General features: G+C 35.2%; 1 protein-coding gene across 4 annotated transcripts in view; it reads right to left on the reverse strand.

The window, feature by feature from the left end:
- Positions 1-244: 244 nt before the first annotated feature.
- Positions 245-20,858, reverse strand: part of CNNM2 (cyclin and CBS domain divalent metal cation transport mediator 2) — a 134,067-nt gene continuing 113,453 nt past the window's right edge. For 2 of the 4 annotated variants that reach the window (XM_058188688.1, XM_058188692.1), the window contains 4 exons: positions 14,024-14,117; positions 12,258-12,323; positions 9,625-9,809; positions 245-6,008 (listed from right to left, as the gene is read on the reverse strand). In XM_058188688.1, coding sequence (XP_058044671.1) covers positions 5,799-6,008; positions 9,625-9,809; positions 12,258-12,323; positions 14,024-14,117 — 555 coding nt within the window. In that variant the 3' untranslated portion in view covers positions 245-5,798. Of the gene's footprint in view, positions 6,009-9,624; positions 9,810-12,257; positions 12,324-13,067; positions 13,121-14,023; positions 14,118-20,858 lie in introns of those variants that run through there. The other 2 variants (XM_058188689.1, XR_009155779.1) reach the window with 2 other exon arrangements.

Below are 20,858 nucleotides of genomic sequence, written 5' to 3' on the forward strand. Positions count from 1 at the left end.
TGCAAACGAGCAAAGCCCCATCCGTGTCCTCACAAGATACAGGAAGCAGGTGAAACCATGCCCCCTATGGTCCATAGAAAAACCTCTCTCCACGGAACTTGTCCCAGGCACCCAAAAGTTTGCGGGTGCTGTTGTAGCTCATGCAGAAGTACAAATATTTTTTGAGAAAGAACATTCTGTAGAGATCCAGATAAACCTCTGTGAAAAAAATGAAGTATGGAATTAAGAGCTCTAAGCCTAAGCATGAAGTATGGTATTCTCCTTTATTGTTACCTTCTCCCTTACAATACCAGTTTAACTCCTAATCTTGAAAATCGTATTGTGATTGTTCTTTCAACAATCCCTCCAAATCTACAAATAGGTTATTTAGAAATACTACAGCCAGTTAAGAAATGTAAATACAGTGGTAGAATCAAGCCAAGAGGAATTACAGCTAAGAAATGACAATAACCATAAAATGTCAATGTATGAAACAGTAAAAATAAATGGAAGAAATGTACATCATAAATATAACGGGACAGTTCTTAGGAACCTCCTATACAGCAACTACTTTGTTTCAGTAACAAATCCTAGCCTCCCATTGTGCCTTTAGTTGCAGCACCATGTTATTAATAATAGCACAAATGTGCTACAGATACCCATCAAAAAGTGTATACATTTCCCTTCTTTATCCATGAGCTAACCTAGATGTAGATTGTTCAACCATGCACAATTCTCTGACTTCTAAGCAAAATTAGACGATTTCTAAGGTCAAGTGAGAGACAGCAAAACATCAAGAGGTTCGAGCACTTTCTAGCACCTCATACATTTATAAGATAAATTATTTTTAACCCTGTATTCATTCTCCCATCTTTTGAGTTCAAGGCTCATTGTTGTAATGTTAATTCAGTCTACACATTTATTCTAGGATTAACCAGGTTTAGTATCACTCACTTTATAAAAAGATACATCATTGCAGCATCACTACAGCAGCTAGACAGGCACTTCTGTGGAAATAATGCTAACTGCCAGAAGTATGTTAGGAAAAGGATATAGCAAGCATGTAGATCTCAACTGGCTGCCTATTGCAATAACAATTTACATATTACAGAACGAAAATGAACCTTAACCAGCAAATTCACCTATTCTAATCAAGTTTCATCTGCATAGCTACTTGTGGCAAAGACTCTTGGGGATCGGTCTCAGAGGAAGCAGTAGAGATTATGAAGCATCTCGTGGCACATAATCCAAAGGAGGCAAAACAAGGAATCACTAACTGCGTTCAATGCGGCAAAATAATCCCCCCTCCGTTTTTGGTTATGAAGATCACAGGAAATGCTGTACAGAATCCAAGAGCTGAGACAAATATATTTTAATTTCTTCTGTAGTAAAATGGAAAGGCTGTATTCTGGTAGTTAAAATAAATAAGCTCATTCTGGCTTAAAAGCAAGAGTACTTGTTAAAAGCCAGCTAATCTGATCCCCAAATACAAAGCACAGATTAACTAGAGATTTTCACACGAGATGTAAGAATGATTATAACTGGACCTTAGAAATAATGCATGAATGTGCCTTCTTGTTCAAATGCTGTCTGGTCTCAATCGAGAAAGTCCAAGCACTCAAGCTTTGTTCAGGCTACCACCATAACCACCCTTCTGTCAATTTAACAAATGTCTGAAAATGGAATTAAAGCCTGTCTTGCTTGCCAGTTGCCCTTGTTGCCATATCAAAATAGCAAAATACACATCACTTTTTGGAAATGTACAGTCATTTGGATATGCAGGCCTAATTATAGCTATCTTGTATTAAGAGTTTAATGTTTCTGAGACCCTTTCCAAGAATTCTTTATTATATTTACCTGAGGGACAAGGCATACGTCCGTCTCCATGGTGGATTTAGCAATATTGCTATTGCTTATTAGCCCTGAGCATAAAACATGTTAATTACTTGTACTATTCCACCTGCATTGTTAATTGACAAATTACATTTCTGGGCTGTCTTGATGAATAATTCACACAATAACCACCATATGAGAGTTGCTCAAAATTACAGAACTGCTTATTTAGATCACATAAGAGAATCAAAGTATATAAAAAATGTCTTAGTGATCATTGGATCAACTGACATTTTTATTGCTGGATACTACCTGTTTCCTAGGGATGCCAGAACAGTGAAAAATTGGCCTGGAATATTATCCACCATATTACCACAAACCCACAGAACTGATTCCTGACACAAAGATATAAAATCTCTGTGCAAGACTTGGTAAGTTTAGAACAATCATACATGAAGAAAATGAAAAAAAAATTATGCTCAAATACCATTTCTTTACATGCCAGAAGGGGTAAGATGGTGCTTTTATTTCATTTTTATAAAGATTAAAAGACAGGGGAATTGAGGTATACTGGGGGGGGGGGGGAGAAGCGGAAATATAAAGGATTTAATACTTAGATTATATTGTTCTTTGCTTTCATATATGCCAACATATTTCACATGGAATTGGAAATTAACTTTAGCGTCTTTAAGAGAAAGCATACAAAATATTTTGGAAATTAAAAGTATGTAATTTGATTTACTGTACTTCATTAAATTGCATAGGCCTCATCTTCAACTACAGTTGGATGATTAATGCTTAAACTGCCCAAATGTTCAATGTTATGCATTTAGGTGGCTGGTTAAGATCAGTGAAACTTTGCAAATCTTCTGCACCCACAGTATGCAAGCTTAGAGAAGAAATACTTGGGGCTAATTCCAACCCCCAAATGAAGTCTTTACAATGATTTCTGAGATCTTACCTCACAAACAAAACATTTCAAGAAATAGGTATCACTTTATGAAGACTTAGCAATGTATTGTCCTAAAAGTTATAAGGCATTCACATTAGTAAGTGCAAAACTAATTCACAGGCAGTTGAAGAACTAGTGTAAGACAAAACAAACATGGTTCAAAGGGCTATATTTCTGTAAGACTTATACAAAAGCTTAATGACCATTGCTGACTACCAAATCCCAGAAGAAGAAACAGTGAAAACCACATGAGCAACTGGGACAAAGAGGCCAGGAAGATTTCTGTCAAAATTTGAAGACTCAGATTTCAAACTTTTCCTGCCTGGTGGTATTTGAATGGGAAAGGCTCCAAACATTCCAGTCACATAACTTGCCAAAATATATTTGGATATTTAAAAAAATGGATAAAATGACTGGCATAATACATGAAAAGCAGAATTTAAATAAATCGAGTAATATTCTTAAAGACATGAGTAAATTCAGATAATCCAGTGGATGTTAATTTTACACATTACATTTTAATACATGATGGTATCTCGAAGTTTGAACAGGAAAGGAGACCACTCATCAGAAAATAAAGTCCAACTATGATGCAGATATTGACAGAGCAGATATAAAGATGTCAACTTCTAAAACATTACCTCCTCTTTTGAACTGAGAGCATCTTTAGCTTAGCATTGGCTGGGAAGCCTAAATAATACAAAGGCCTGCTACTAATTTCTTCCATGCACCACTTTTTTTCCCGGATAGAGATCACTCTTAAAATCTAGCTCTGGACTGAAATACTTAGTCATTCAACTATATATACTGATTTGAAATAATTACAAAAGATTGATATACACCTTTAAAATTTTTAGGAAGTTCTAGAAAATCTTTTCATGACAAACCAGCATAATCATTTGGATATAATGAATTTGAACAATTCAGTATGAGTTATGGGGAACAAAACATGAAAAGCGATACATGAAATACAGACACAAAAACAGTTAAGAATCTATCTTTGTCATAACAGGCCAAATTATAATGCATCATTTTCAACAGCACATTACATTTGAAAATTCGATATTCAAGGGGATAGCATTTTGCAGCCTCTAAAGAAGTTTGTCTGCATTTCATGACAAGCCTGAAAAAAAATAATAGGTTAAAGTATTATGCTAATAAAAGAAAGTTTCAAAACGTCAATCCTACTCAATGGCATACTGTAATGGAGAAATCTACATTGTGCTTCATGGGAACTCAAACAGTCTTGTGGTCAACAATGAAAACAACAGCTCTTTCCTATTTACAGATTAAACTGCAAAATAAGAATCACAACCTAAAATAAAATAAGTTTCACTTAGGCACACAACTGTTTGGGGTTAGGATATTTGCATAAGCAGAGCTATAGAGAATTTACAAAAGGTTCATCTCACATCTGCAAAGAACCAACACATCATCTGCAAAGTATCCCTGTAAATTCAGGGTTCCAGCATGAAGAGTGAAAAAAAAAAAAACCAATCAAGGCTGAGGAGGTCATCGTAGCTACACACTCTGGAGGTCAGCCCTGAATGCTATTCTGCAGAATATAACCTTTTATCCATTCAGTAATACTAGATTTTCATGGTCCTATTTCTTGTAAGCAGGAGAATGGCACGGGCAATTCAAGATCTTATCTGCAGTGTCAAATGAGATTGTTTAAACATATAACTGCAAGGCATTCCTTGGGGAATGCTCTCCAGATGCCACAAAATGAATTGCAACTTCCTGAGGTGGAGCACATTCTTCAGGGAACATCCTAAAGAGATTTGCCTCTTCGTTTTTCATGCCCAAGTGTTCATAAAAATTCTGAACAGCTAATTAAGAACTGGAGGTTAAAAAGAGGTCTTCTAAAGAAAGAATGTATGGAAAAAATCTCCCACTTGTTGAAACATATCCCATCTCTTCTTCCTGCCCTCTAGCCTAGACTCCTCTAACACACACTGACTTTATTTTAAAAGAAATTTTAAAATCTAAGAGAACAGGCTGGCCCAGCAGCATCTACAGGGGCATGTATCTTCTAAGAACAGAGCCTTTGGGAGGATTGACTTTGGCTATCAGCATAGCAGCATTTTTAAATAACAAAAAAGTCAGCTCTCTTAACATACCTTTTACAACAAGTTCTTTGTTGAAAGTAAAGGGCGGCATGACTGACAATACATAGACTCTGAAAATACTCCAAAGTTTAGACATGCACTCAGCAAAGGAGAAGCAGCAAAAATCGCTACTTATCTCCCAAATAAATAAAATACTATGTGCAATTTTTCAGGACACAAATCCTCCATTTTTCATATGGTGCCCACATATTCCACTATTCCTGGACTCAAAAATACGGCCTCTTAAATGACATGTCCTCATGCACAACTCGGAAGGATTAAGGGGCCACTTACTTTTCTCCGGTCTCAGGAGCAACCTGTGTTAAGTTCTTTAAGGATCATTCATATTTTTCCCCAACCAATACATTCTACAAATGACAATACTTTGTCATTTTATCTAAGGAGAAAAAACACTAAATGAAAGATGGAACCATTGGAACAAAGTCACAAATAATACAGTAGAGTTTAACTGGGAACAAATATCCTGCAATATTTACCACTGCAAAATATGTTTTAAAAAGATTCATGATATTGCTTGAAAAAATAAACCACTGCTGCTTTGACTTTTCAGCATATATTTAAAAGGATTACCACTATAACTGGAAAAAAATAGACCTGATTCTGCTCCACTTGGAATAATGTTGCCATTTGTCCCCAAAAGATGGCTCATCATTGCCAAGCTTTGCTTAGGTGTTTGCTGATGTTTTTTTTTTTCCTTTCCTTCGGTGCTCTCATTCTCTGAGCTCCCATTTCTTCCCAGCGTTGTCTCCTGCTCCCAGGATGTCTTTGGTCTCAGAGCACTGGATATAAGCATATGTTAATGGTGGTCACAGTCGGAGAGAAGGCAAAGGAGGGAGGACTGGTCCTGGTGAACCGGCGAAGGTGGAAAGCAGAGAAAGAGGATGAAAGCTGTGTGACAATTCCTAGATGGTACCTTCATTATGCATACTGTGGTTGGACTTGTTGTGAGTTACACAGTTCTGTTCGTTCAGTAGATTTGCCATCTCATCTGGCAAACCGTCATGCAGTTCTGTAAGAGTCAGTTCTATTTTAGTGGTTTCACTGTCCGAGGATTGAGGCGTTTTATCCATTCGAGATGCCATTAGGGCATTTTGGTATTGCTGTCTTGAAATCTATACCAAGCACATTAAAAGATACAAAAAAGAAGTTGGTAATTAATATACTCCTGATGCTGTTAGCATTAAGAGATTCATATATCTTAACTTGCCCTTATTAAAAATAAGCAACATAGTATCTGTTCCACAAATTTTGAATTCCAAGACAGTTTGGGATCACTTAGAATACATTTCTGTTTATTTAAGGCAGAATAAATGGCTCTAATTTTTTTCTGCCCCAATGCTAAAACCAGTGATGCTGCAGGTTCATCTATTGCTCCAGGGCCCAATCATGTTGCAAACTCCATCTGAGTTTCCCTCTCATTGTATAATTCGCTCTCTGTAAGCTTAGCTTACTGACTGTTGTAACTCTTTTCAGTTTGATAAAGAGCATATGCTTCTTTCTGAATCAAAACTCCAACTCTCATATCATTAGATTCAGGATGCTCCAGTAGATTCAGGAAGGAGCATTATTATTCTTAATCAATTCTCCTTTGTGATTCACAATGTTTTCTAAATTTGTGAGAAATTTCACTGTACATTTGATTGTATTTTGTCTATAAAGTTTTTTTTAAAGCAGATTTTAAAGGATCCTATCTTGAAAATCCAAACACCTATTTCTATGAATATGCTGAAATCATCCTACCCTAATAAAAAATTTCTTCCTGCTCTGATGAAAAGCAAAAAAAAGAAAGAAAAATCACTTTAATAAACCACATTGTAAAGAAAGTGAAAGAAACTTGAAAACATCTGCATTTATTTTTAATGAAACCTAGCATAGCTTCATAATCATCTTATTCAAATTAACGCAAAGTGAGATCTCTCACACATATTATAATCATTTAGGATTCTTTTCTATGTAGTTAGTAAAAGAACAAAGCTCTGTTTTTCTTAATCTGTCTTTGATTAACTCCCCAAATGAGAAAAACCCTAATAAGAAAAATCAGGACCTTGAAGAGATTAGGTTTATATTATATTACATTCCATACTAGGCATGTTTGAATTTCTGAATATACTCAATATCATGGTTTCTTCAGAGAAGGAGGACAAGTTTTGGGAAAGACTCAAAAGTCAGTGGTTACCACTTAGCTCTCACTCAAACAAAAAACAACAACAAAAAAACCACCCTTACGAATGTGTGATTTGCAACTCAGACTTTGATAAGACGCCACCAAACCAGGCGGGGGTTCTACTTACCTTTACTACCGGTTCACAGTGGGATTGTGTGTACATGCTCGCTTTGTGCGCACGCGCTTCCTGATGACTTTGGGGTTGGTGGGTGGAGCCTCCCTCCGGTTTTACTACCGGTTCGCTAGAACTGGTCTGAACCGGGGGCAACCCACCACTGCACCAAACCATGTTTAAACTATGAGAATAATAAGATTGAGAAGCCCAAGAAGCAAAAAGTCCAGAGTCTCAAGAACCAGAACCTTGGGAGTAAAGGTTTACTTGGGAGTTATTATTGCTTCAGAGAGAATCTTATGACGCAACCCATCTGGGTAGAGGGTGGAGTTTCTGAGTTTCTGAGATTTAGCTCACCAGTGGGAGGTAACTTTGAATTGGAAGTAATGTTTTTAGTTTGTGAATGGATGCTCTATACTGTATTTTAGAATGGCTCGACCAATTTTTTATTGGTTCCTTTCTTGAATCCCTAGGCAGCTAGAAGTTTCATTTCTTGGTTTATTAACTCCTGGTTGTTGACTAAGTTCCATTCCCTGAGCATATTTAAACCCACTGTCCTTTATACATTGTCTCTTCTGATAACAGGGCAATATGTATATTAGTGTTATTATTAAAGCAGGCTTATTATAACTTGTTTCCATTAAACAAATATATAAAAATAATTTGTTTTATTATAGCATAAAGTACAAAAGTACTAGTTTTTGAATACTCAACATTTGGGAGAAAAGACAGTTACAGTTTATGAATGCTAATTAAAACCTTTTCTCCCTCTATATGGAGAAATTCTAGGTGACTGAAAATACTTATTTTTTCTATCAGACATTCATGCAACTCTTCTCCTACAATGTCTACAACAAGAGGCATCAAATGAATTCACATGTCACACACTTATGTCTCTATGTACAAAAAGAGACCAAAAGAAAAAAAGAATTAACTGAGCAACCACAAATTATTAATAATATATACAATTTATAAAATTGATTCTGCATTTGCACATACCAATTATTCTCTCACCTGCTTAGAAACCACTCTCCCACAGAGTAACTCACAAGAACATGCATAAAGATATACATATTATTTTCTTCCTTCAAGCAGAATCATAAAAAAGAAGGAAAACAAACACCTTTGCACAAAGAATGGAAATTGGATGAGGAATAGATGTACCTGTAAAGGTAACAAAGAAGGAACAAAACTGGATGGAGACAAAGTGAAGGAAGTCCATGACCAGAAAGAACACAGAGAAATCCTATTTAGACCTTAAAGAAAAGGTTACAAATCAATTAGGCAAGCAGCCTCTTCAAAATAAGACACTAATAGCTTTCCAGGTCAACACTTTTTTTTTTTAGCAGGCACCTCTGTAACTGTTTCATCTCCAATCCAGTAAGTTGTATTTAACAGCTTCTTCTATTATTAGTGGGCCCAAAAGGACACATTAAATTTACGTAGTTCTTCAGAAATAATCCAGGTCTACCCATGTAATAGTTATACCTTTGATTGATTGTTAGTAAAAAATACATTATTCTGTTAAACTTCAGTCTTGTCTGCTAACCTATCAATAAACTATTACAATAATAGTTATACCTCCTAGCTCTATGTCATTCACAACCCAACCCTATCCCCTGTACCTGAATAATTTAATAACAAGTTCAAAATAACTTGGCATCCACTAGATATGTAAATGTCAAATACACAGAAATTTGCTTTTAGAATGCTCATTTGTATGAATCTAGTAGCTCAAGACAGCATTTTCCCATCACCGGTTTTCTGGTACCTTACCTATTTTCCTAGATGTCTCAGTATTGCAAATCTATTTTTGTTCTTATCTTGCTATATACCTGTAACCCATTTTTAATATGCTAATAACAGACCAAGTGGTGAAGACACTTTCCAGCAGTAAGAATGAGTAAATAAAAAATGACCATGCTCTTTCTATCTGTTATCCACATTCTCACACATAATACATACCCATCCTTCCCATCCACGTTCAAACTTGTCCAAATCATTAGCTAAATTTAAAAGATGCCTTTAAAGTATTAAAAAAAAGAAATCAAACAATTTGGGAGCAGAATAACATATGAAGAGAAAAGCACAGAATGTTTCCAACTCCACTAATGATGGCTAGAAAATATTAGCTGGAAAGAGAAGGCAGGTGAAAGTAGGGTCAACTAGGAGGATTTGTTTAACTCTGATGATTCCTTCTAACAATAGTTCTCAAACTGCCATTAACTGAGCAAACTTCGTTAATTTATTCATCAGTTCGTCCCTAAAAGAAGTACAAGATCACCTCTAAACAGATAAAATGTTCTGCATCTGAAACAATTCTTTCCAAGTGTTGAGTATTTTATCACAAAAGAACTGATTGACAATTAAGAGTTTAGATAGCCTATATTCCCAATCTACAAATACAGGTAGAAGATCCTTTTCTTTTCTTTTCTTTTTTTTCATTTCATACCTTGACGTATTGAATGTCTGAGACTGCTCTGACTGAGTAATCTGGAACATATACTTGAAGAAATGAGGAGTTCAACTGATTGTTGCTATTCCCTATTGCTGGTGTCATGGCATCAATGCGATCTCCTCTATTAAGAGAATCTGAATGATTTAAGCCACAGGAACGAGGTGGTGATTTATTTTCAGCTGGGAAAAAAAGAAAAATATGAAGAATGTAATTGAAATCCAAAAACCAACATCAGTTCATGGGACAGACTGAAGGTAACTTGAGATAGTTGACAAGCTACTTGAATTTAAATTCATGAGGCTTATTCAACAAACAAAGTATGTAGATGTGTGTCCTTTGTTAAATTTTCTTGTTCAAAGAAAGTGTTCTAAAAACACTTTGAACACAAATTAATGTGTTTGAACACAAATTAATGCATTCAAATCCATAATAAAATATTTTAATAAATACAGTATAATATAGTTTAGAATAACATAACATAACATAAACATAATGTAACATAAAACACAACATAAAACATAACATAACAATATAGAAATCACAAGTAATGTCCAATGCTTGTAAAACCTCTGGGAGATTAGGAACACTTTCCACAGCTTTATAAGAATTATAAGCAAGTAATATGTTCTAAATTATAAGAGAAATTAAAATGACTTTGCAACTTATTTAGACACCAGTATGTCAATAAAAGAAAAAATGAAAGCCAGATTAACAATTCTAAATTAAACCTTAATTTTCAATTTACAAATACTCTAAGAGAAACTAATAATGTTTCTCAGTTTTCAACCATAGAATGAGACTATTGCCTTATACAATGTAAGCCGCCCTGAGTCTTCGGAGAAGGGCGGGATATAAATGTAAATTAAAAAAAAAAAACCCACATGATTATACTCTGGTGCTAATTAATAATGCAAAACTCATGTAGATAGTCTTCATATTATGACCATTCATTTAGAGACCATTTGAAATCATGATGATGCTGGGGAAAAAATGGACTTATGACTGGTCTCCAAAGTTTCCAAATGCAGTGTCCCCATGGTCATATGATCAAAATTTGAGTGCATGGCAGCCCTTTCACACTTATGACCAAAAGGACACTTCAAATCCCCCACCCATATCTCTCCACCATCTATGCCATTTTGGTGTTCTGCAGTTGATGGTCCTGCCACCATAGCTGACCATCATCATCTTCTTGCTCCTAATGCTGACCAAGTATGTGAGGTAGCTGCAGAGAAGAGCAATGAAGATGATAAGAGGACTTGAGGCTACATCATATGATAAATAGTTAAGAGTTCTGGGTATGTCTTCTAGCCTAGCAAAGAGAGGGATTAGGGAATGACATGATAGCTGTCTTCTGGTACTTGAGGGGCTGTCACAGATGAGAGGGAGTAGATTCAGTGGGTGAAAGCTTGGTAAAGAGAGATACAACGTGGAATTAAGGAGAAATTTCCTGACAGTGAGAACAATTAATCAATGGAATAGCTTGCCTCCCATGGTTGTTGGTGCTCTATCCCGTGAGGTTTTCAAGAAAAGATTGGGCAATCATTTTTCTGGGATAATATAAGGTCTCCTGTCTTGAACAGGGGATTGGATTAGAAAATCTCCAAGGTCCCTTCCAGCTTTATGATTCTATGATTCTAAACCAGGAAGGCTAACGGCTTCATGGCTGAAACAGGAATAGGGCAAAGAAGTGGCTGAAAGAAGTTTAAGATGCAAAGAAATCTTGACAGAGAAAAATAGAGTGGAAACAATATATTAGGGTTAGGGTTAATATATCTCCATATTAGAATTAATGACCTGGGCAATGAAAGAGGTTTGCCCATCTGGATATTGTTTACCTTGACTTTACCTTGATTGATCTAGCTCAGCCCTGACACTATTTTGGTATAGCCCCACCTGGATTGGACTGAACTACATTCTCCCACATGAGCTCTACCACTGAGCTATGGCCCTTCCTATAAACAGTACACATGGCGGCAAAAGAATTATATTTACTGAATTTTCAGTTTATTGGTTTTGGCAATGCTTGCAAATGTGATTGCTATGATCCTCGTCAGGTATAGCAAATTAGAGACTGTGACAGAGTGCATTCTGGTTCAAGAAATATAGCAGTTCATCCATGATAACTTCTGAATGAAATTACCTAAAGGGGACAACATATGGACCGTTTTAAAGGACTCATCCCATTTTTGTTGATTCACTCCACATGGAAAACACCACTGAGTACAAGACTGTGCGGAGACAATGTTCCTTCTCTTCCTAGAGCTTTTAGAAGAATTAAATCCTTATATTCTCATATACAGGAGTTTACTCTAATCCATAGCAATAGAACTTGTATATTTTGTTTAGCGTTCAAAAATATCTTTAGTTCTTGGCAGTATTTTTAAAGATATGGAAAATGGTAACTGTCAAGGCAAAAGTTTCCGTGACCCAACAAATGTCAAGACACAATTCCTTTTTGTTTCAATGTCCACTTATTATCTAATCAGAAATAAAAACTTAGGGCACCCATCTGGTTATACTCAAACCCTTTATTCTCTGAAAAGTTGATATGCAGTATATAAAAGTGTTGCTAATTAGTTACAGCGTACGTGCAACAGAGGTATAGAAGAAGCAAGTATATTTACCTGGACTGCCTGGGGCTAGTATGTCTGTTCTGCTGACCACAAAGGTACGAGACAAGGATAAAGGAACTAGAGAAGGAAAAAGAGATGAGATTAAAATTAGGGAAGACAATATCTTTGAAGAAATAATTTTGTCATGGTGAAGAAATCAAGTACAATTCAAATGTAAGCGAAGGACATAAAGAGAGCAATGAAAAACTGGAAAATAAAACAACATCATTTAGGAAATCAAATGTCAAACAATACATGCTTCTTTCTTAGTTACTTAGTTCAAAATTCTCTGAATTTGGAAATACAGTTCTATTAATATTTTTAGAATAATCTTACTAACAACAGAAGTTAGAGATATACAACAGAAGATACCATCATAAGATGTTTAAAGGCAGTATCTGCCCCATAAACACATGCATTTTGTATTTGTGTTACAATATAAGTAATAATCACAGTTCATCCAGGCCATAAAAAAACAAGCCTTGCAAAAAGTGAAAGAAATCATTTTGCTGTTTTTTTTTCCAGATATAAAATAGTGTTATTTCTGTATAATCTTTTGCTGTCAACAAGTGCAGCAAGTACATACTCTTTATATCCTAATCCAGGAATTCTAAATTATACCAGAAATGAAGGTAAATAGCCAGCTTGTTGGAAGTTATTTAGCAAATGATAAAGAAAGAAAAAGAAAGAGAGAGGGAAGGAAGGAAGGAAGGAAGGAAGGAAGGAAGGGAGGAAGGGAGGGAGGGAGGGAGGGAGGGAGGGAGGAAGGGTTACTTCCATAATATCAACCCATACAGAAATCCAGCATGCAATTTTTTTCACCTTCTTGTTGTAAAAGAAGAGGAGTCATTCCAACAAAGGAAGTGATCAAATATCTGGAAAAGGAATTGTTCCTTCAAAAGTAGGCATACAGAGAAAAGTAGAAGAGCAGGACAATGCCAGTATGTGCTAACAAATACTTCTAAAATTGAACATATTGCTATCAGAAATACCAAGAATGGTTTCCCAATAAAACAGTAGCACCAAGATGAAGCCAAAGAGAAAATTCAGAGCTTGACCCAAGTTGCCCTTTTTTCCTGATCTGATATAACAAAAATAACTTGTGCTGTATCTGATTGGGGTAGCTGGAAATCTAGATCTAAAAAGATTTTTTTAAAAAAACATCTCTATAGGTTTGTCTTAACCTACTGGAAGACTATACGGTCTTTCTCTATTGAAACAGCTGCACCAGAATACTTCAGGATAAAAACAGTCTCTTCCCCCTCCCCAACAAGTGCATAGGGGATACAGGTAGAATACAGTATTTAAATACAAAAAGTGATAGAAATAATTCTTGTGATAGAGGCATTGCTATGGATTGTTAACATACTCTGTCCATGGCTCCCCAAAATTTAGGTTTTAACAAATCTATTTATTATCTACTAGAAGTGAGGATCAAAATGATCATTGCTGAACAATTTTGATCCTTGTTGAATAAAACTGACATTTATTTTTTGCAAACATTAGCTAAATAAGATTCTATCAGGCTATCTTTCAATCTGCTATGAAAAAGATAACTGAATATAACTGTCTTTGCAAATCTTTGTAGCAGAAGCAATTATTTTATTATCTGTTTTTCACTAAAATAGCACATCTGGGTACTACGCTACTTTCTTGCCAATAAACATTAATTCATATGCTTTGGTTTAAGACTTCTTCCAGGTTGAATGACTTAAACTAATATAGTATGCCATCATTTCTCTTAACAGCAGTTTCAGATGGAGATGGTGAAAAATTACCTGGTGAGGCTGTGAGAGCCATCACTCCATAGTAAGAGAAAGCACCAGCTTCAAACTTCATTCCTTCTTTCCCAGCTTCTACTTCTACTTTTCCCTGCAGAGAAAAAAAAAGATAACATTCCTATTTAGAATTACAGGAAATGCTGGCCTTTAGCCAGATCCATTAATTCATTCACCTTAGCAATTGTTTATTCTTTTTTAAAAATAGTTTTTCTTTTACATGTGTTCCCAAGTATAACTGGTTTGCCTTTAATACCTCGGAGGCTGTATTTCTCAATTATATTCAATAATTGAATATAAAATATTTTAAATAAAGAAATAAACCATTCTGTCTGTGAATTAAACAGGTTTACTACGTGGGACAGTGCCATATATATTTCCCAATGACATTTGAAGGATGCCTTATGCTTCTTTCCAATATATAACTTTCTATTCCCCTCTGCAGTTTTCTAACATCTTGAAGGCCAGGCAAGCAAGCTTTAGAGGATCAGATTAGTTGCCTGAGCTAAAGCCAGTTGGTGGTGAAAGTGGAAGAAAATGGCAAGTACAATGTGAACTAACAAAGCAGAGGACATCAATTCCAAAATTGGCAAACTAGCATTGTTACTTTAAGAATCACAAGTTCTATACCAAGTTCAAGGAATTCTATCTTCTCTGTAATTGTTCAACACTGACGGTACACATAAAAAATGTCCGGTATTTATAATTTTGAAGCTTTGCATGCTTCAAATTCCAAATTAATTAGCAGCATATAAAAATGGAAAATTTAGAAGCTGTTGGGATCTGATGTTTTATGGTTAGTCCACAAAGAGAATGGCTCCTGTTTTTCCCAGATAGGACCGAGGGCTGCTTTACTGTCTACAGTAAAGTGATTTCTTCACTTGAGTTGGGATAAAAATCTAAATAATAAATAATAAATAAATAAATAAAGTCTAGCAAAAAGTTAGCAGGGGGAAAAGCTCAATGTCTTCTTAAAGGTGGCCAACTTTACCAAAGACACTGGGAATTTGGGGAAACAAAGTGAATTAAAAATAAGCAAAACAAAAATAGGAATATTTATTAAGAATATTTATTAAGAACAGAAAAAAATAACCTAAGAAAAGGAAAAAACAGTAGAATTCAATCACAGTTCTTATTCTGCTACTATTGTGTCTACAGTAAAGTGATTTCTTCACTTGAGTTGGGATGAAAATCTACCAAGTATTTTAGAGCCTACTTTTGCTGTTCCTCAATAGCACAGCCAGCAGATACTCATTTCTGTGCTGTCCTTTCTTCTGCCATCTACTATGATCTACCACCAATTACTCCCCTCAGTATGTTTGGCATTCAGTTCAGTTTTGCATTGCTTAATTTTAACTTTATTAGAACTTTCACCGCACTCATTCTGCAAATCACATGATTTCAAGGCCCCAGAGGCAGAAATATACCACTCTAAAAGTGAGAATTCATGCATAATAGAGGTCAGGGCTGTCACACACACATTTGACAGTTTTCTTCAGCCGAGAGCTGTGAAGAGTGCAGTGCTCTTCTCCTTGTTGGGGTCCTGACTAGAGGATAAAATCTAAATAGCTTTTTCTCCTTCCTCCTATGAGTGTTAGCAGAGATGAATGCTTTTAAAATGGAACAAAGATTTCACAGATGTGAACAAGTGAGATTCACCACTTCAAACATCCTATTTGGAAAACTGGGATGTTGTTTCCCTCTGATGTTCTCTATCATAATTAAGCTTTCGTTTCTATGGACACCTCCTTTAAGAGATACTCCTGCTAAATACATGGATCTTCATTCAGAATAAATACACTTAGATCAGCACTGCCTCTGTTTACAAGAGAGTCAAATCTCAAGGAAAGCAACCAATGGAATGAGCAAATTTATATTTATTGGACAGGAGAAGGAAAGAATATTCCAGAATGCTTCTCAATGCAGATTTCTCTATATATACATACAAACACATGCATGCAGACAGATGCATACATACAAGCACATGGTTTCCCATTTAACTGGCTCTGCAGTCACATGTTCCACCTCATTTGCAAACAGGAGGAAAAGTTGTTGGCTGAAGTTCTCCCTTTTTTAAATCTTTCCTTACCAATGGGAATATTGACCCACTGGTACACCTGTGGACAGTTTTCCACAAAGTCAATATTTTCTTGTCTAATTTATAATATTATCATCTAATTTAAAAATGAGATGCCTGGCTCTCTTGTCAACTACACCCTAAGAGCCACAGAGTTTCAGAACCCATTGGCTGGATGGGAAGAGGCAGTCTTGCACCAGACAATTGGAAGATCACTGATTTCTGAGGGTTTCTCCTTCATATGACCTTAAATGCCTGCATGGGAGGTATTTTGTTGGCAATGAACTGAAAATAAGGTGCCAGCAAACTTAGCCCAACTTCTTCCTCTGAGCAGCAAGCTGCTGACAAGGTGGAACTCTCTTGCGAGGATATGCGCTTAGCAAATTACTTAGCAAAGTAAGTGAGCTGTTTTCACGCCACAACAACCAAGACATGTGATAAACCCTAAAGTGGCATTTAAAGGAAAAATGAACAGAGAGTTACTAGATCACTAAAGAATACTTACATACAGTAGCCAAAATTTGCAGAGAATATATCAGGAAAGCAAAAGCTCAGAATAAGATGAATTAAGCAAATGATCTCAGGAATAACAAAAGAGATTCTTTGGGTATGTTCAAAATAAAAGAAAGAGGAAAAATAGTACACCGGTGCTAACTGAAGATGGCAAATGATAACAGATAACAAAAGCAGAACTGTTCAATTCCTATTTTAGCTCAGTCTTCTCTGAGAAAAGAATATGTGTTTCACCAGGGAATTTTGAAGAACCCGAGGAAGAAACAGGTTTCCAGTTCAAGCTTGTGAGAAATATTAGTCAGATACTGACCTTGAATGAATTCAAATCTCCAGGGCCAGATGGATTGCATCCTAGGGAACAAAAGGAAATTGCTGAAGATCTGGCCAAAACTCTCCAAACCAGGTGAAATAACAGATGACTAGAAGAAGGAATGCAGTGTCCTTATAGAAAAAAAGGAACTGCAAACCAGTCAGTCTGATACCTGGGAAGATTTTGATTTTAAAGCAATTAATGTTAAGAGACTTGAAAATAATATGGAAAATACTAAAAGTGTGGATTTATTAAGAACAACACTTTCAAAATTATTTTTTTTAACCAGATAGCTTTCTTTTATAGACTGTGGAAATACAGTAGGAATAAACGTATCTTGACTAGGAAAAAAATCATCAGCTACTTTGTGGCAGTCTGATTAGAAAGTATGACTCACACATCTGTAATATGGATCTACAGGTTATTTGAAAACCATTCTTGAAACTGAATTTTCATTTCTCAAACTGAAGTGAGATATAAAATAGGATACCACAAAGCTTAACCCTGGACTATGTTCATTAATATTAATGACTTGAATGAAGAAATAGAAGAGATTTATAAAATTAGTAGATGATCCAAACTGATGTTAATACTCTATAAGACAGAAGGAAAATTCAAAATGATCTTGAGGCAAAAGAAAAGTGAATTTAAAAAACATAGGAAAGGTTCCTTCTAAAGATGGAGAAAAGTTTGCAATAGGGATTCTGATTTAATTCTGACATACAGAAATATCTGTGCTGGCTCGTTGCCACAATGCAAACAAGTTTAATAAAGCAAAACCTTAATAATGTTCTCTCTCCCAAATGATACAGTTATAATACATATAAGAATGTGACCAATTTGTTTAGATGGATAGAGGTTTCTTTGTCTTCTCTGACAGGATGTATTACTACAAAAATGCTAAATACATATTTCCTAAAATTTACAAGGTGAGTTGCATCACGGATAGAGAATGATGTTACTCTGCTTATTTATATGAACAATGGCTCTCTAAGGTGACCTGAGTGGATTAATTCCAAAAAACTAAAGACTTTAAGCAACTTTGCAAAGAAGTTCTAAATAACAGATGTGACATCATCATTTTGTTACCAAACAGCAATTATTTATTTGATCCAAACCTAAATGTGTATCCCACTGTAAGTCCAATGGAAATAAGAGTAAAGAAAGGTCAATGGTTTTATTGGTGAATCCTGTCCATCAAAGAAAAGAGACACAAGTTTCCATGGAAGGCGAAGGTACTTCCAAAAGTGTACTGTGAGAAGAATGAGTAATTGGCACCATCTCATATTATTTGTTATAACATGCCTGAGCCCTGAAAAGGCTGATGGTATGTTGGTCCCAAGCAGGACTCATGAAGTCAATATGATAGAACGTTTTATTGAATGACAGAAAGATCTTTGTGTGACTGAAATTCAGGAGGATCCTAGAAAGAATAAGATTTAAGATAGCTGAAATTGCAATCCTCTGGAAAGTGTATTCTATGGGACTGAGAAAGGGTAGCCTGGACATGGTCCTAAAATGGAAAATCAAATGGAACCACCAGGAATCAATGTGAAATAGTATTTAAGAGACTGAAGTAAGAATGGTAAGGTCTAGTTCAAATCTACCCTTAGTTATAGAAACTTAGTGGTGATTTAGATACAATCATTTTCTCTCGGTGCAATCTAGCTCACAGGACAGATGGATTTCTCTTTGAAAGCTATACGTTGCTCCTGGAAAAAAGACAAGAAATATATTCAACAAATAAAATAAATATATCATTCATATAAAGATATAGACACTGCTGTATGAGATATAATATTATAGCCATCATGCCAACCAGGAATAAATTTTATCGAAACAAAAATTTTAAAAAATATCCTTCTTTATTCGATAAAGATTTTCTAATTAGTTAGGAGTTGATCTCATTCTCAAATATTTTTCAGTGTGGTCAGATTCTGGTAGGACTGAACAACAGCAGGAATGCAAACTGGATTAAATGAAATATCAGGAAAAGAATATGATCACACTTTTAGCCTGAAGAAAGTTAAAATCAATTCTCACAGCATACAGGACTAAGAGTAATGGCCTAAAATCAGTTCATATTAAATATTAGGAAAATTTTTCTAACCATAAGAGCAGCACAATAGACAAATCAATTATCAAAGAAGATAATAGACTCTCTTTTGGTTGAATTATTTAAATAGAGGCTGGATATTCAGCTATTGGGAATGCTTTAATTTTAATTCCTGCGTAAAACAGGATTATACCATGATAGATAAAATTCTGGGAAAGGCAAAGTTCACACATGGTGGTTGTTTTGACTGCAGCTTATTAAAGAAAATTCAATATGAAGTAGCTTATTATTATAAGCTAAAACCAAACAAATCATATTATGACTTATTATAATGTATGAACCCAACCAAAGTTTCTATGGAAAATAGAATGAGTTCTAACTCAGAATAAAGCTTTACACTATTCCAAAAAGTCATCCCCCCAACACATGTGAGAAACAGTACAAAGAGATCATTAAAAGTGTCATAGCTATATTACCCTAATGTAAGTACAAATTCAAAATCTCTACACTACTAACCAGAGCATACAAAACATTTGCTAGACCTATTCTTGAATACAGCTCACCTGTCTGGAACCCATACCACATCTCTGACATTAATACAATTGAACGCGTCCAGAAATATTTTACAAGAAGAGTTCTCTGCTCCTCTAAAAACAACAAAATACCTTATACCACCAGAAATTCTGGGATTAGAAAACTTAGAATTCCGCCGACTCCAACAAAACCTGTGTTTAACACACAGAATCATCTATTGCAATATCCTTCCTGTAAAAGACTACTTCAACTTCAATCGAAATAATACAAGAGCAAACAATAGATTCAAACTTAATGTCAACCACTTCAACCTTGATTGCAGAAAATATGACTTCTGTAACAGAGTTGTTAATGCTTGGAACTCACTACCTGACTCTATAGTCTCTACTCAAAATCCCAAAAACTTAAACCAAAAACTGTCTACTATTGACCTCACCCCATTCCTAAGAGGACTATAAGGGGCGTGCATAAGAGCACAAAAGTGCCTTCCATTCCTGTCCTATTGTTCCCTTTCACTATATCAAATTAATATAGTTGTTGCATACTTTTGCTTAGATATATGTTTTTCTTTTATGATGTGTTGTTGTTTTATATCAATGTTTGCGTATACTGTTGTGACAAAATAAAATAAAAAAATATATATAAAGAACAATCAAAAGATTTTCTGATCCAAATACAACTGAGGCCTTCTGTGAAACCCTTCAGCATGTAATACAGACAATATCTTTCTTTCTTTCTTTCAAAACATTTTAAGGTGCTTTGGATTAATAGGCAGTAATTAAACCAAAACCACTCAGTGAACTCCATGACTAAATGGGAATCTGACCACTACCACTGATTCTCAAACCTAGCCAAATAGAGATTGTGTGAATTGGCAATTCTAGAGTTCAACCATTGGATTGATGGACTGCATTACATGAGGTTTTACCCTCTTGCAGCTATGAATGCTTTGGGAGAGTATGCTCTTTGATCTAAGTTTCAGAAAACTAGAGGGCCGTTAATAGAAAAGGCATTTGTTCGGCTTCATTTGATACATTAAATTCTACAGATAGTCCTGTAGAATTTAATGTATCAAATGAAGCCGATTTTTCCAAGGCCGTCATAACTCTGAACATTTGTTTAACTAAGTTCAGAGTTATGATGGCCTTAGAAAAATTGGCTTACTTTTTTACATTCGGTTTGGATATAAATAGCCAAGACAGAATGATCTATACTCACATTTACTCTTGATTTGGGTTTTTTTCCCATTTAGAATGACTATAATTTCAAGAAAAAAAGAAAAATGGATTATTATTTTTTTACAAATGGGGTATAAATGGAAAAAATGACATAGGTATTCTAGCTA

This window comes from Ahaetulla prasina, chromosome 6 (genome assembly GCF_028640845.1).
Source record: "Ahaetulla prasina isolate Xishuangbanna chromosome 6, ASM2864084v1, whole genome shotgun sequence".
In the NCBI taxonomy this organism is placed as follows: domain Eukaryota; kingdom Metazoa; phylum Chordata; class Lepidosauria; order Squamata; family Colubridae; genus Ahaetulla; species Ahaetulla prasina.